At 44.5% G+C, this 17,881-nt stretch overlaps 1 protein-coding gene across 1 annotated transcript in view; it reads right to left on the bottom strand.

The window, feature by feature from the left end:
• Nucleotides 1–852: 852 nt before the first annotated feature.
• Nucleotides 853–17,881, bottom strand: part of LOC134226625 (neuronal growth regulator 1-like) — a 636,981-nt gene continuing 619,952 nt past the window's right edge. The window contains exons 6-8 of the mRNA XM_062707512.1: nt 15,423–15,569; nt 14,820–15,273; nt 853–3,826 (exon numbers count right to left, since the gene is read on the bottom strand). Of these exons, the coding sequence (XP_062563496.1) occupies nt 3,612–3,826; nt 14,820–15,273; nt 15,423–15,569 (816 nt within the window). The 3' untranslated portion in view covers nt 853–3,611. The remainder of the gene's footprint in view (nt 3,827–14,819; nt 15,274–15,422; nt 15,570–17,881) is intronic.

Below are 17,881 nucleotides of genomic sequence, written 5' to 3'. Positions count from 1 at the left end.
TTGGGCCAAATTTGAGCATAATCAGTCATAAAAAACCCCCCTGCCAATAATAGAACAAAACCTGCCAAAGCCGTCATTACCCCTATTTCGTAGTTTTTAATGTATCCAGTTTTCCGCGAGCGGTAATGGCCGCCAGCTTGCCTGCGGGTTAGTCTCTGATTTGACGTTTCTGGAGGTCAACTGCACCCACCATTCAAGAATTTTGATCAATGTGGTATATAAGAAGGCTTGAATTCACTGAATCAGCACCTTCTTATGTGCAACATTGGTCAAAATTCTCGGAGCGGTGGGTGCGGTTGACCTCCAGAAACGTCAAATCAGAGACTGACCCGCAGGCAAGCTGGCGGCCATTACCGCTCGCGGAAATCTGGATAAATGTGATGTGAAACACTTCAATAGTAGAAGCCTTCATGCTCCAGTGTCAATGACAAACGTTTCATTTGCATTCGATTTCTATATTTCAGCAACTTTTCCATATACTTAGTTGCTTAAGTGTACGGATTTGATGCTCCACGATACTTAATAAATAATTGTTTGTTCTACAATCAATTAGAGTTGTTATTCTTGTCTAGTGAAAAAAATCTAGGAAATTTTTCGGAACCGGTACTAACACTTCTAGTACCGAAGTATGTATCGGTTCTCGTGAAAAGGAGTCGGTATACTATCACTCCTATATGGATTGGAGGAATACTCCAATGCTTCTGTGGAGTCATCCCAGTCACTTAAAGCGTGATCTGCTTGGTTCTTATTGCTGAGCCACGGATGGCTGCTGAACAATGTTCAATTGCTCCGTACGCGTGGTGGCTCGAGCTAACAAAAGGGACATTCTTTCGGAAAAAAAACTCCAGTGTATTATTTATTCCACATTTTCTTGTATTAATCACCTTCTTTAATATATATTTTACAATACTTTCTGTTTTCCTTCATCCTTTTTTTACGACTTATACTTTTAGGCTCAATAAGATAGCAATGATCTCTTTCTTAAACTATCTTTGTTCTGACTTCTGTGATGCCTTGTTCGTTCCACTTAACCAATATCTACTACATAATCATCTTTTGTCTTTTATTTTTGTTCCTAAAGCCATAAATGGTAATTTGTTGTTCTGTGTGTTTTCTTGTTCCAAATTTTTCACATCTGTGTTTCGGCTATGATCTTCATCCATGAGTAGTGCATTGGACAAGGACGAAACAGGTGGCAGAATAATTGTTTTCCGCTTATGTACACACGTGCATTGTTGCTGTTGTTTGCCCTTCTCTCGCTATCGTTCATCTGAATATCGGCTGGAAAATTCTGAGTAAACAGATGTAAAAAAAAATATAATCGCATCCAGCTTTTTTAAACGTTGGCTGTCCTCATTTGTTTTGTTTTTCGTTTTATAATTCGTGGATTATTGCCGTTTCGGTGCATGATTTCGGGAATGAACGGTATTGTGTTAAAAAGTTTGCGAAGATTACTGGGTTGAGAATGGAAAACAATAATGGGAACGAGGGGGTGCGTTCCTCGGGTATCAGTTGTCCTTGTCAGGGCTGGCAAACAGCATCGAGCATTCGAAATGAAATCAATTTGTTTTTTTTTGCGTTATCCAGAAATAATGTCGATTGGCATGCACGCGAACGCTGAATCCAGGGATTTCGGATCATTTTCTCGTGAAGCGTACATGTTTTCGATATTGGGTTTTTGTTTTAAAATGTTATACTCCTCTCTTCGCTTTATTACTTCATTATGATGTTCACTTTGCCGATTGCAGAGTGTGTTTTCGATTTCGCTGTCCTCGATAAATAGTTGATATGAGAGTGGAAAGTGACAGCAAGAAAGCGTTGTGGGAAGAGCCGAATGACTTGATTCCAGCGCTATATGGAAAACCAAATAATTTAATTGTTTCGTACTTGCTGCCTGATGGTAGAATAATTTGTGATTCAGAATCCAGATTTCAATAATTACTGCCCTCGATGTTGTTTTTGCATGTTTCATTCATTGACGAAGAACACAAGCAGTAATTATTCATCAATTGTCAATTTGTATTGCAAGTGTGTTTTAACCAACTGCAAACATTGCATAGGGATTCGAAAAAGTGTGCGAGAGCCGAGTAGGTGCGTGTCAGTACTGGAAATGGTTGTTCAAGACCATTTTTTTTTGGTTTTTTTTCGGGATGCTTGTTCGGTTGTTTCACATCAGTTTATTATGTTTTCTTTTAATATGGTCCCACAAAACAAACCAATGAAATCTGTAATATTTACGTTTGTTTTTTTCTTGTTCGACATTTGTCAAGCGATGCGTTTATTCACTGTGTGGATTAATTTAATTACATCTTTATAGTGAAGTTTTGGCATTGCACTCAACAAATTGTTTTTGTTTTGACGGTTTGATGATATTTTGTTCGTTACTGGTGATACCTCAACGTTTTCATATGTTCAGGTGACATTCGCTATGTACAGAAAATATCAATTCGTGTCTAATCGGCGGTAAAATAGTTGATTTTGTCTTTGAGTTTAAAACTGGCTCTTTATACATACAGATTTTTTTTAACAAGCGATCTATTTTTTGATGTTTGGTGCGTTATGCCTGTTTTTCATAACATGGTTTGATGTTTACTTTGGTGATTAGAAAGGCCTATTGTTTAAGTTTCGCTCATTTTTCATGATTTCCATTCATTTATCTTACTCAGATATATTTTATACTTAGCTTATGTTTATGAGTGGATTTCTATACTTCTTAATTATTATCATTCAATGAATCGCTTTCAAAAACATAGATTTGTTCGCTCTCTATTCGGAATGATAATCCTTGCTTGGAACTTTATATATGAGGAATAATAAGTTGTGCAGGCTTAAACTATTTGAACTTAAATCTATGTAATCTTGGAATAGTTGTGATCTCCTATTGACATCGCGTTTCAAAAATTAAGATGAAGCTTTAACACTGGACCAATCGTATAAAGAATTTTCCATCTTTTCCCTTTACACGTCAATATGTGTATTTGTTCACACACACTACACAAGTGTTTTTTTTTCTTTCAAAGTGTTCAAAATAAATGTTTTCCTCTATTTTCCTACGTAATAAATATGTTTTTTTGTTTTTTCAGAGCTAATCGTCTTTCTAATTTCTTCTCATCATTAAAGTCTCATGTTTCTTCTTTCTTTCTCTCACAATTTTACCTACTTCTTTGGTACAAAATATATGGCTGCTTGATCGGGAAAATCTAACCTCAAAATCGTTGGAGATAAATATCAAATCGCTTTATCGGTGTGAGCCAGAGATTCTGATAAAGGTGTGAGTGGTATGAATGGTCCACGAGTGGAAAAGTAGACTAAAGGGTAGATAAAATGACTTAATGTGCAATCGTTGGCGGTTTTCCCCAATCAAAACATCGTATCGCTTATCTTTGGCTCGATAATTCCGGCATAAACGTTGGTGTACGTCTTAGACTATATGGCAACGGCGATCCGGCGATATCGATGACGGCGAAGCAGTGTGGCTGGATTAGGTGAATGGTGGTGGTGCTGGTCATTTCTTATTTCGGGAAAAAACGAGTTTGCTGCTATCCTTAGCCTTAATTAGGTGCGTAGATCGCCTAGTGATTCATTGGAATGGAAAACGGAAACAATGCAAATCATGCCGATAAGCCGCCAGTTAATGGGGGTAGCAGTTGCTGCGACGCCACCATCCGGAAGGCCAGAACGAGCAAAACTAGCAGCAGTGCGCCGCAAGTCGATGATTTATGAAAATAAGGCGCTGTCGCGTCGTTGCTGCCGAGACCCAGCAGACCCTTGTCGAGCAGACCGGCACCGTGGACGGCTGGCTGGGCAGACGGTTCCAGCTCCATGTCTGTGGGGGGAGAAAAAGTGATAGTGAAATGAGAATTAGGATTATTGAAATAAACATGTTGTGAGTTAGAAAAAAAATCGAAACGAAAAATTGAAGGATATAATCCGATTTCAAAATTAGCTCTGTGTGTTAGCTTAGTTTAAGATAATTCTACTGTCTCCTCCACAAAGAAAAATATATGAAGTATACGAATTTCTTAACGAATGGATAATTGTTATAAACGAGCGTTATTTTCTTCCACGTCGTTGTATAAAAAAAGGATACGAACTGTCAAGGTCATTTTGTTCCACACAGTAAAAAGAACTCTCGCTTTGGAAAATTTTGAAATTATTTGGTTATGAAATAGAGATGATCCGATCGAGGGGTTCGTCGCTTGTATGTTTTTCTTTTTAATTTGTAGAAGGTTTTGTATATATTTTGTGCAAATGATGACGATACCGAGTGATGTCGACAATCTAATATGTTACTGGGGATACACCAATAATGTTTTCCAGGAGATAGGAGCCTTTCAACGGGGCAGTGGAGGCACAGTGCTTAAAAATGCGCACCATGTATTCGAACAGATGGAGACGCATGGTAGTTCAATTTTCTATTCAAATAAAAGCGCATCACTTTTGCGATTAAATTCTTCATATTCGTTACAGCATGGTTCTTCGCATTAATTATTAGGTATACTGCCTATGATCGCATATTAGTCTCATATGAAACATCAAATCCAAATGGAGAAAACGAGGAACAAACGGTGTGGCAGAGAAATCGCACACGCTGTTTACTATATCAAGTAGATATTAAATAGTTTCGGGACTATCGAAGTAGGCCTAATACGAACCTCAACTGATAATCACATTATTAGCAATCAAAGCACTCGGACAATGTGTTGTCAGTCACATGTAGCAAACTATCAATGACGCGTCATAACGTAAGGTGTTCTAAGAGGCTTGCACTGCAATTTAACTCCACATTTGGCGATCCTGACGAATTTTTATTATATTGAAGGAAAAAAATTGAAGAGTCTTGTTTTGAGAAATCCTGTTGTTTGTCTAAGTGAGTGGAAGTGATGTGATCGAAAAAAAAGAAGTCTTAAGAAAAATAGTAACAAAATAAAATAAAATTTATGGTAAGTAAGTACATATTGGACAAAATAAATTGTGGTAGGTACGATGAATTTTTAACTGATCTGAATCCGCTGGTCAATGTGATAGCCATTAGAGCTTTCGGCCGATGAAAGAGTGAAATGGTTACAGCTGCTTTTTAAATTCACTTTTTTCCTTTATTTCTTCGCCTTTATTACATGGTTATGGTTTAGATTCTTATTTCGACAATGTGCCACGATATGTAAAAGAGTGCATGTTTTATAAACCATGTATAATATATAAAAATACAATGATGTTTTTTTACAGATTTTTTTATCTGTATAATGCGTGAATATTCCCCAAATAAAATGCCCTGACCCAAGCAGCACAGGCAACATCTTCCAAAAAGCACCTTGTTTCTATTCAGTTTCATGTACATAAAAGCACGAAAAAGTTGCATCAAGATGTCAAAAACGTTCGAATTATGATCAATTTTTCATTAACATTGTAATGCAGTACGCGTTTGGCATTTGGATACAAACAACCAAAGAATACTGCGGCTGCATGTTGCAATAAGACACGAGACAAAATCGTTAAGTTGCATATTTTTTTTACCATTTTACTTCAATGCGTCTTTCAAAATTGAATTGTTTGTTTAAATTAAGTTACAGATAAGTTGAGTATATCTTCATGTTTTATTTAGCATCGTTCAACGTTTTGGCAACTCACAATTTATTCCGGCGATGGTGCAAGCAAGTAACAGGAAACCCGAGTACAAAACAACATAATCGGTTTTATTTTATGGTGGGTCAACATGTAGTCCCTTCGAAGTGTTGAATGGTGCTATGGTAGAGTGAAAGACTATCAATCACAAGATCCATGAATCAAATTCAGTTTTATTCTTTTATTTTATTTTTGTTTTCGCTGTAGTATGTTGCAACATTATTGCAATTTTACTGCAATCGAAGGATGTTTCCGTAGGCTTCACACCTTGCGCTTTTTAGATTGCAAGAAAGTTATATTTGATGGCATATACGCTTACATAAATACTAACTAAAGTATTATTGGCGCTTTGCGTCATAACTTGCATTCTCGCTATCAAAGGTGTGTTCCATTTGCTGTATTAAAGTCGTGTACTAAATCGATGCATGGGTTGATTTTACGACATTTCATTGAAGGAGTTCCTGAACAAACTTACGGAGGAAATCTTGGATGAATTTCTGGTGGAAATCATGGATTAACTTTTGATTGAACTTTTTGAGGAGCTTCTGAACAAAATTCCTGCAGGAGCTTTCATAAGAAGTCTTGGAGGAACTTTCGGAGGAATTACTGGAGGAACTTCCAGAAGAATTCCTGAAGGAATCCGGAGGAATTCCTGGAGGAGCTTCCGGAGGAATTCCTGGAGGACCTTCCTAAAGAATTCTTGGAGGAACTTCCGGAGAAATTCCTGGAGGAACTTCAAGAGAAATTCCTGGAGGAACTTCCAGAGGAATTCCTGGAGGAACTTCCAGAGGAATTCCTGGAGGAACTTCTTGAGAAACTGCTAGAGAAACTTTCGGAGCAATTCCTGGAGGAACTTCCGGAGGAAATCCTGAAGGAACTTCCGGAGGAATTCTTGAAGGAACTTACGGAGGAATTCTTGGAGCAACTTACGGAAGAATTTCTGAAGCAAACTCCGGAGGAATCCCTGGAGGAACTTCCGGAGGAATTCCTGGAAGAACTTCCAGAGGAGTTGCTAGAGAAACTTCCGCAGGAATTCCTGGAGGAACTTCCTGAAGGAACTTCCTGGAGGAGCTTCCTGGAGGAGCTTCCTGGAGGAACTTCCTGAAGGAACTTCCTGGAGGAACTTCCGGAGGAACTTCCTGGAGGAACTTCCGGAGGAACTTCCTGGAGGAACTTCCGGAGGAACTTCCTGGAGGAACTTCCGGAGGAACTTCCTGGAGGAACTTCCGGAGGAACTTCCTGGAGGAACTTCCGGAGGAACTTCCTGGAGGAACTTCCGGAGGAACTTCCTGGAGGAACTTCCGGAGGAACTTCCTGGAGGAACTTCCTGGAGGAACTTCCGGAGGAACTTCCTGGAGGAACTTCCGGAGGAACTTCCTGGAGGAACTTCCGGAGGAACTTCCTGGAGGAACTTCCTGGAGGAACTTCCGGAGGAACTTCCGGAGGAACTTCCTGGAGGAACTTCCGGAGGAACTTCCTGGAGGAACTTCCGGAGGAACTTCCTGGAGGAACTTCCGGAGGAACTTCCTGGAGGAACTTCCGGAGGAACTTCCTGGAGGAACTTCCGGAGGAACTTCCTGGAGGAACTTCCGGAGGAACTTCCTGGAGGAACTTCCGGAGGAACTTCCTGGAGGAACTTCCGGAGGAACTTCCTGGAGGAACTTCCTGGAGGAACTTCCGGAAGAACTTCCTGGAGGAACTTCCGGAAGAACTTCCTGGAGGAACTTTCGGAGGAACTTCTTGGAGGAGCTTCCGGAGGGATTCCTGGCAGCATTCGTGGAGGAATTCCCGGAGGAATTTTTGGAGAAATTATTGGAGGAACTTCCGGAGGAATTCCTGGAAGAACTTCCAGAGGAGTTGTTAGAGAAACTTCCGGAGGAATTCCTGGAGGAACTTAGGAACATCCGGAGGAACTTCCTGGAGGAACTTCCTGGAGGAACTTCCTGAGGAATTCCTGGAGGAACTTCCTGAGGAATTCCTGGAGGAACTTAGGAACATCCGGAGGAACTTCCTGGAGGAACTTTCGGAGGAACTTCCTGGAGGAACTTCCGGAGGAACTTCCTGGAGGAACTTCCGGAGGAACTTCCTGGAGGAACTTCCGGAGGAACTTCCTGGAGGAACTTCCGGAGGAACTTCCTGGAGGAACTTCCGGAGGAACTTCCTGGAGGAACTTCCGGAGGAACTTCCTGGAGGAACTTCCGGAGGAACTTCCTGGAGGAACTTCCGGAGGAACTTCCTGGAGGAACTTCCGGAGGAACTTCCTGGAGGAACTTCCGGAGGAACTTCCTGGAGGAACTTCCGGAGGAACTTCCTGAAGGAACTTCCGGAGGAACTTCCTGGAGGAACTTCCGGAGAAACTTCCTGGAGAAACTTCCTGGAGGAACTTCCTGGAGGAACTTCCTGGAGGAACTTCCTGGAGGAACTTCCGGAGGATCTTCCTGGAGAAACTTCCTGGAGGAACTTCCTGGAGGAACTTCCTGGAGGAACTTCCTGGAGGAACTTCCTGGAGGAACTTCCTGGAGGAACTTCCTGGAGGAACTTCCTGGAGGAACTTCCTGGAGGAACTTCCTGGAGGAACTTCCTGGAGGAACTTCCGGAAGAACTTCCTGGAGGAACTGCCCGGAGGAACGTCCTGGAGGAACTTCCGAAGGAACTTCCTGGAGGAACTTCCTGGAGGAACTTCCGGAGGAACTTCCTGGAGGAACTTCCGAAGGAACTTCCTGGAGGAACTTCCGGAGGAACTTCCTGGAGGAACTTCCGGAGGAACTTCCTGGAGGAACTTCCGGAGGAACTTTCTGGAGGAACTTCCGGAGGAACTTCCTGGAGGAACTTCCGGAGGAACTTCCTGGAGGAACTTCCGGAGGAACTTCCTGGAGGAACTTCCGGAGGAACTTCCTGGAGGAACTTCCGGAGGAACTTCCTGGAGGAACTTCCGGAGGAACTTCCTGGAGGAACTTCCGGAGGAACTTCCTGGAGGAACTTCCGGAGGAACTTCCTGGAGGAACTTCCGGAGGAACTTCCTGGAGGAACTTCCGGAGGAACTTCCTGGAGGAACTTCCGGAGGAACTTCCTGGAGGAACTTCCGGAGGAACTTCCTGGAGGAACTTCCGGAGGAACTTCCTGGAGGAACTTCCGGAGGAACTTCCGGAGGAACTTCCTGGAGGAACTTCCGGAGGAACTTCCTGGAGGAACTTCCGGAGGAACTTCCTGGAGGAACTTCCGGAGGAACTTCCTGGAGGAACTTCCGGAGGAACTTCCTGGAGGAACTTCCGGAGGAACTTCCTGGAGGAACTTCCTGGAGGAACTTCCGGAGGAACTTCCTGGAGGAACTTCCGGAGGAACTTCCTGGAGGAACTTCCGGAGGAACTTCTTGGAGGAACTTCCGGAGGAACTTCCTGGAGGAACTTCCGGAGGAACTTCCTGGAGGAACTTCCGGAGGAACTTCCTGGAGGAACTTCCGGAGGAACTTCCTGGAGGAACTTCCGGAGGAACTTCCTGGAGGAACTTCCGGAGGAACTTCCTGGAGGAAGTTCCGGAGGAACTTCCTGGAGGAACTTCCGGAGGAACTTCCTGGAGGAACTTCCGGAGGAACTTCGTGGAGGAACTTCCGGAGGAACTTCCTGGAGGAACTTCCGGAGAAACTTCCTGGAGGAACTTCCGGAGGAACTTCCTGGAGGAACTTCCGGAGGAACTTCCTGGAGGAACTTCCTGGAGGAACTTCCTGGAGGAACTTCCTGGAGGAACTTTCGGAGGAACTTCCGGGAGGAACTTCCGGAGGAACTTCCGAAGGAACTTCCTGGAGGAACTTCCGAAGGAACTTCCTGGAGGAACTTCCGAAGGAACTTCCTGGAGGAACTTCCGAAGGAACTTCCTGGAGGAACTTCCGGAGGAACTTCCTGGAGGAACTTCCGGAGGAACTTCCTGGAGGAACTTCCAGAGGAACTTCCTGGAGGAACTTCCGGAGGAACTTCCTGGAGGAACTTCCGGAGGAACTTCCTGGAGGAACTTCCTGGAGGAACTTCCTGGAGGAACTTCCGGAGGAACTTCCTGGAGGAACTTCCGGAGGAACTTCCTGGAGGAACTTCCGGAGGAACTTCCTGGAGGAACTTCCGGAGGAACTTCCTGGAGGAACTTCCTGGAGGAACTTCCTGGAGGAACTTCCTGGAGGAACTTCCTGGAGGAACTTCCTGGAGGAACTTCCTGGAGGAACTTCCTGGAGGAACTTCCTGGAGGAACTTCCTGGAGGAACTTCCTGGAGGAACTTTCTGGAGGAACTTCCTGGAGGAACTTCCTGGAGGAACTTCCTGGAGGAACTTCCGGAGGAACTTCCTGGAGGAACTTCCGGAGGAACTTCCGGAGGAACTTCCTGGAGAAACTTCCGGAGGAACTTCCGGAGGAACTTCCGGAGGAACTTCCGGAGGAACTTCCGGAGGAACTTCCGGAGGAACTTCCGGAGGAACTTCCTGGAGGAACTTCCGGAGGAACTTCCTGGAGGAACTTCCGGAGGAACTTCCTGGAGGAACTTCCGGAGGAACTTCCTGGAGGAACTTCCGGAGGAACTTCCTGGAGGAACTTCCGGAGGAACTTCCTGGAGGAACTTCCGGAGGAACTTCCTGGAGGAACTTCCGGAGGAACTTCCTGGAGGAACTTCCGGAGGAACTTCCTGGAGGAACTTCCGGAGGAACTTCCTGGAGGAACTTCCGGAGGAACTTCCTGGAGGAACTTCCGGAGGAACTTCCTGGAGGAACTTCCGGAGGAACTGCCTGGAGGAACTTCCTGGAGGAACTTCCGGAGGAACTTCCTGGAGGAACTTCCGGAGGAACTTCCTGGAGGAACTTCCGGAGGAACTTCCTGGAGGAACTTCCGGAGGAACTTCCTGGAGGAACTTCCGGAGGAACTTCCTGGAGGAACTTCCGGAGGAACTTCCTGGAGGAACTTCCGGAGGAACTTCCTGGAGGAACTTCCGGAGGAACTTCCTGGAGGAACTTCCGGAGGAACTTCCTGGAGGAACTTCCGAAGGAACTTCCTGGAGGAACTTCCGGAGGAACTTCCTGGAGGAACTTCCGGAGGAACTTCCTGGAGGAACTTTCGGAGGAACTTCCTGGAGGAACTTCCGGAGGAACTTCCTGGAGGAACTTCCGGAGGAACTTCCTGGAGGAACTTCCGGAGGAACTTCCTGGAGGAACTTCCGGAGGAACTTCCTGGAGGAACTTCCGGAGGAACTTCCTGGAGGAACTTCCGGAGGAACTTCCTGGAGGAACTTCCTGGAGGAACTTCCGGAGGAACTTCCTGGAGAAACTTCCGGAGGAACTTCCTGGAGAAACTTCCGGAGGAACTTCCTGGAGAAACTTCCGGAGGAACTTCCTGGAGGAACTTCCGGAGGAACTTCCGGAGGAACTTTCGGAGGAACTTCCTGGAGGAACTTCCGGAGGAACTTCCTGGAGGAACTTCCGGAGGAACTTCCAGAGGAACTTCCTGGAGGAACTTCCGGAGGAACTTCCTGGAGGAACTTCCTGGAGGAACTTCCGGAGGAACTTCCTGGAGGAACTTCCGGAGGAACTTCCTGGAGGAACTTCCGGAGGAACTTCCTGGAGGAACTTCCTGGAGGAACTTCCGGAGGAACTTCCTGGAGGAACTTCCGGAGGAACTTCCTGGAGGAACTTCCGGAGGAACTTCCTGGAGGAACTTCCTGGAGGAACTTCCTGGAGGAACTTCCTGGAGGAACTTCCGGAGGAACTTCCTGGAGAAACTTCCGGAGGAACTTCCTGGAGGAACTTCCGGAGGAACTTCCTGGAGGAACTTCCGGAGGAACTTCCTGGAGGAACTTCCTGGAGGAACTTCCTGGAGGAACTTCCTGGAGGAACTTCCTGGAGGAACTTCCTGGAGGAACTTCCTGGAGGAACTTCCTGGAGGAACTTCCTGGAGGAACTTCCGGAGGAACTTCCTGGAGGAACTTCCGGAGGAACTTCCTGGAGGAACTTCCGGAGGAACTTCCTGGAGGAACTTCCGGAGGAACTTCCTGGAGGAACTTCCGGAGGAACTTCCTGGAGGAACTTCCGGAGGAACTTCCTGGAGGAACTTCCGGAGGAACTTCCGGAGGAACTTCCTGGAGGAACTTCCGAAGGAATTCCTGGAGGAACTTTCTGGAGGAACTTCCGGAGGAATTCCTGGAGGAACTTCCGGAGGAACTTCCGGAAGAACTTCCGGAGGAACTTCCGGAGGAATTCCTGGAGGAACTTCCGGAGGAATTCCTGGAGGAACTTCCGGAGGAATTCCTGGAGGAACTTCCGGAGGAATTCCTGGAGGAACTTCCAGAGGAATTCCTGGAGGCGTGACGCCGCCGTCGCTGGCTTAAAATGTTCTATTACACCGTCGCTTTTAAAATTTCAATCGGCCCACAGGTCTACATAGAGTCATGATCTGTGGATCAACCTCCGTAATGGAGGCAGTTATTGAAAAATAAACAAGTTGTGTAACCCCTTCTTGGCATATGATTGCGTTGCAAGTATAACTCCATAGAGTCAAAGTCTGTAGAACAAACTCCGTAATGGAGGCAGTGATTCAAAAATTAAACAAATATTGTGACCCCTACTTGGTATATGTTTGCATTCCAAATAGTTATGGCTGGTTGCCATAGATTTCAGGTAGTCTACGAACTTTACCCTGAGACAAATCCTTGATAAATTCCGGGAGTACAACTTGCAGACACATCATCTGTTAATTGATTTCAAGGCGGCGTACGATTCAGTGATACGGAATGAATTATGGCAAATTATGCTTGAACATGGTTTTCCGGCGAAACTGATACGGCTGATTCGTATAACGTTGGACGGATCGAAATCAAGTGTAAGGGTTGCGGATGAAATATCGACGTAATTTGTTACCTTAGATGGATTAAAGCAGGGTGATGCACTCTCGAATCTACTGTTCAATATAGCGCTCGAGGGAGCGATTAGGAGAGCTGGTGTGCAAAGAAGCGGTACCATTATCACAAAATCGCATATGCTCCTGGGATTCGCGGACGATATCGATATTATCGGAATTGATCGCCGTGCCGTGGAAGAGGCCTTTGTGCCTTTTAAGAGGGAGACAGCGAGGATTGGACTCACGATCAATACCAGCAAAACGAAGTACATGGTCGCTGGCAATCAACGTGGGTTCATTAGTGGTGGTGGTAGCGAAATGGCGCTGGATGGTGAAAAATTTGAAGTGGTAGAAGAATTTGTGTATCTTGGAACATTAGTGACGTGCGATAATGATGTTACCCGCGAGATGAAAAGGCGTATTGCAGCTGCAAATAGGGCTTATTACGGACTTCGTAACCAGCTTAAGTCCCGTAGTCTGCAAACGAAAACAAAACTCGCGCTGTATACTACTCTGATTCTTCCGGTGGCTTTATACGGCCATGAGACATGGACGTTAAAGGAGGCTGATCGGAGAGCTCTCGGAGTGTTTGAGCGTAAGGTGCTGCGGACAATACTCGGCGGTAAACAGGAGAACGGTATCTGGCGGCGTCGCATGAATCACGAATTGTACCAGGTGTATAAAGAGCTGGATATTATTAAGCTTATACAACACGGCAGACTACGGTGGGCTGGTCACGTTGTTCGTATGCCGGAAGAACGTCAAGCGAAGATAATATTTATTAGAGAACCCGGAAGAGGCCGCAGGCTTCGTGGAAGGCCGCGTACACGATGGCTTTTTGCAGTTGAAGAGGACCTAAGGGCGCTCAATGTTTAGGGCGACTGGAACGATTGGCCCAGGATCGAGTCCAGTGGAGAAGAATACTCCATTCGGCGTAGGTTCATCGAAGAGCTGTAGCCCATCAAGTATCAAGTATCAAGTAAGTACGAACTTCATAGAGCCAAGATCTGTGGATACACCTCCGTAATGGATGTAGTTATTGAAGAATAAACAAGTTGTGTGACCTTTTCTTGGTATATGTTTGTGTTCCAAGTAGGTCTTGATGTTGTCATTGGTTCCAGGTAGTCTACAAACTTCATAGATTCAAGGTCTGTGGATCAACCTCCAAAATGAAGACAGTTATTGAAAAATTATGTTGTGTGACCCCTTCTTGATATATGTCTGCATTCCAAGTAGTTCTTGTTGTCATTGGATCCAGGTAGTAGACAAACTCCTTTGATTTCACTAATACGAAATGCTTATGCTGGTTACGCATGTAGACCCTAATGCCTTACTCCAGGGTTTTCTTGGATGATCATCAGCACATGCAATGAACGCATTCTATTCTAGGTATCACAAAGGACATGTACCTCTTTTGAAACAAGCCGAAAGATCTCTGGTTACGCGTGTAGATATTAAGGCATTGCCCCAGGGCTTCTTTTGAAACAGGAATATAGATCTTTGATAACGCGTGGTGATCTCAGGGCCTTACTTCAAGGTTTTCTTGGATGACATGAATATATGGTCGGGGTTCAGCCAAACAGCACCAAGCAGCTTTTTTTACTGACTTGTGATATTTTGTTTGCAAAAGGAAAACGGAAGTATTTTATGTCAAATCATGCGTACATTTGTTGTAGGATATCCTCAGTTATGGCAATGAACGAGGTCCGCAAACGTTTTTATACTTTAAATTCCAAATAGCGCTCTCTCTTTTTGCGCTCAAAATTCAAAATAACGGGACCTCCTGCGTGTGAAGCAGTAGTGGTAGCCATATGACCTTCAAACATATTTTTAGGATTAATTGCATATTATTCGGCAACTCGGTCGTACGAAAATCATTTTTTGGTAAATATTTTGGCTTAAAGGTCAAATTTGCGAATAAGCCATCAGAACCTCGGTGAGCACTTTTTTGCAAATTGAATATCCTTCGGATGATTGATTTGCCCAATCGTTACATGTGCTTCTCCGCAAACGTGATCTTTAAGTGGTCTTGTTGTGTAGGAGTTATCTTTCCTATCTAGAGAGTAGGAGGCTGAGGGTTCGAGTCCTTCCAAGACACATGGATTCTTTTCCACAAATTTCAACAGCCAAGATATTTACCAAAAAAAATATTTTTAGAATATTAAATTGAAAACCCGTAAATCACAATCATGCTAAAATTATGATGCAGGAAATCATAGAAAGTACGCTTTTCTATAAATTTGAAATCCTGGCAACGGTTCGATCAGTTCTTTTCCCAGTCAGATATTTGTGAACATATGGATGAACCCATCCCAATCCCGCATCCTACTCACCTTCCGACCGGGTGGAGAAGTGGAATATGCTCGAAAGCCGGTTCCAGCCGTGTTCGTTCCGTGCCTGGACACGCGCCTCGTAGTTACTGCCCGGTTGGAGGTTCTTCAGCTGGAAGCTCGTCCGGTGCCGGATACCGGGCTGATAGTTGTACGGGCTGTTGTAGTACAGTCCGCCGCCGTGCAGCCCGTGGTAGTTGGCCAGCATCTCCGGAATGATGACGTTCTCCCACTGTTCGCTTCCGTGGTGGTTGTTGTACCCGCTGGAACTGTGCATCCCATAGCCAGAATGCGAGTAGATGTGGTTGTCCAGCGGTTTGTCGTGGATGCCCGTGTGCAGGAGGTGATTCTTGGACGCGGACTGCAACCGGTAGAACAGACGGTACTCTTCAATCGGCGAGTAGCTCTGTACCGTCCAGGAGATGTTGTATTGGTCTCGGTAACCGCTCAGCGTTGGCTGTGATGAAGAAAGTTGGCAAATTGTTGGAGAGCGTGTCAATAAAAAATGCATGCAGGAAATAAAAAAGATCATCATGATTGATACGGCTCAGATAGCGGCGAAGAGGTCGCAGTAGAGCGCATTCACTTTTAATTAAAACCACATACCGAATCAAAGTAGCAAACCGTCGGTAGACCGCTCAGGTTCAGGCTGCCACGGTCCTTGCCCAGGCTGTTGGATGCTTGGCAGGTGTAGTTTCCGAGATCGGTGCGAGTCACATTCCGGATTATGAGACTGTGCTTGTTGCCTCGGACCTGCATGAGAGGGTGAGAAGAAAGGAAAGGAATGTGCATTTAGTCAACAAGGCAAGGCAGAGGCAGGTCTGGTCCGAGCCGGTGCGATGTGAGTGGGCGTATTGCATTCCGTTCTGTCACATGACACCTATGTGGAAGCGCCTTGTCGAAGGGTACAGTAAGTGGGAGTAGGAAGCACGAGTGAACAGCATCCTCTGCTTTACGTTCTGCAGGAATGAGGACGAGAGCGTAATTAATTAAATTATAACGAAACGAGATGAAGCAGAGAAAATTTCTACATTATGCAGTAAAGTTTCATTAAAGTTTCTCCTCGGCTAGTCGAACGTGATGTATGTGGCGTTTACGTGTGTGCTGCACGTTTCTACACATTTGCTACGAAACATCAGGGAGAACGTTCGATGGGTATATGACTTTGGAGGGAGCTTGAGAAGGGTAGCCGGAACGATGCAGATGCAGCCACTCCATTTGAGCTTTGGGTGCTTTTAAGATCTACGTTTGCACACATTTTATGGAATGGGTTGCCATATTTATGTGAATGTGAAAACCAGTAGTAGGGGGAGAAATATTTTTTGGCAGGAAGTGAATCTCAACATGATTCATTTTTGGTTTTATGGAATTATGGAACGCATCGAAAATGGAAGAGTAGACAATTATAATTGAATTAAGAACGTAAAATTTAGTTTTATTGTCAGGGCTTCAGCAACGACCACACAACGTGCATCGCATGACTATTCCGAACCCCTTCAAGTAACTGTATTCTACGAAAGAGCTTGCTTATAATTACTGTACACATGTTCTGGTAACTCGTTCGTCTTGACCCAAGGCAATGGCTTCTTGCACTCACTTCTAAGTCCTTCCAGTATTCCAATTTTCCATTATGTATACACATCGGAAGGCAGTTTCTGGAAACTGGCTTCAACAACAAGACATTAATTGCAAGCACGAGACTATATCTCAAGATTGTTGCGCATATATTATAAACAGATTCTGGGAAGTTTTAATAAAGGTCCTTCAACCGAGTGTGGGTAATTCACTGCATGTACGATAGTACGCTACTGCTTGTCTACCAAGAAGGATACAAACTATTGCTTCTGTCCGCTACGCTTTCTTGTACGGCGGCGAAGGTGAAAGGACAAAGTTTGAATTATGCCGTACTATGCAATACCTGCCAAAGGAAGCGCCCGACCAGCAAATTCCAATCCATGCTTACGTGTGTAGTTTATTGATATTGCATAGGGTGCATCAATATGGGTTCGGAATCTGTCCCTTTGTAGGACTTGAGCGGTCGTTCATTTCGGCGATATGTAATGAGGAATTTGATTTAATAGCAATTTGCTTCTGCTCTGCACATGAAGAGAGAGTGAAAGGGAGACTAATTGGATGGAGTGCTTTGCAACAGTATGAGCGTCGCCTTAAGAGGCGTTACGATCCGATAGAATTGCGTACTTATCGATATTGCTTTGTGAAGATATAATATTAATTTGTAATCCTATTTTGATGCAAGGCTTTGTGTTCGTCAGTATAAGCCCAGCTGTAATATGGGCAGATATGAAACTAAGAAAATATTGAGTTGAAAATTTTCTGGACTTAGTTGGGCTAGTGAAAATAATGTTAAAAATGATACGATATATGGCTCAAACCATAGCCTATTATGCTGTGGTTGAGCACTAGAGTGATTCAAATTTTGACTTTTTCGCTCCTCTATGCTTAAACGATGACATTTGCTGTTTTATTAACCCTCCTAAATTTTTAGCTAATTTGGATGTAACTAGACTGAGAACGCGCAATTTCAAGTTTGTATGAAAATTACTATGAAAACAGTCACTCTTGTGGAAAACCGTTCTGCAGCCTTGCTCATTAAGCTCTAAAAATATATGACTACGTTGCCAACAAAGAAAATTTTGTAATGGAACTGATCGTCTTTGTTGCGAAACGATCTATGCTTGCAAGATAAGTTATTTATAAACCTTCATACATTGCAGTTCCAGCCAGAATTATTCTACCAGCCGGCTTGCTTGCTTCTGGTTTTAAGATGAATTACGACTGAGTCCAAAAATGGCAGCACAAATATAAATTTGTGGGCGATTAGCACATCTGGAAACCATTTTTACTACAAGTGAGCAAAAGTGAAAAACTGTTTTTCTCTTCTGTCTTTCGTTTACTTTTCTAGTGATGTGCCCCTGAAAGCGCTATGTAGTTTTTAACTGGACTCCAACGCGATTCACCTTAACGCCAAACAGAAACCGACGATGAAAATCCACAATATCTCATTTACCAGCGAAAGTCTCGAGCGAAACGGACAAATGTTGACC

This window comes from Armigeres subalbatus, chromosome 3 (assembly GCF_024139115.2).
Source record: "Armigeres subalbatus isolate Guangzhou_Male chromosome 3, GZ_Asu_2, whole genome shotgun sequence".
Taxonomy (NCBI): Eukaryota; Metazoa; Arthropoda; class Insecta; order Diptera; family Culicidae; genus Armigeres; species Armigeres subalbatus.
Note: the sequence above shows the minus strand (reverse complement) of the source record. Positions and strands in the feature narration are given on the sequence as shown.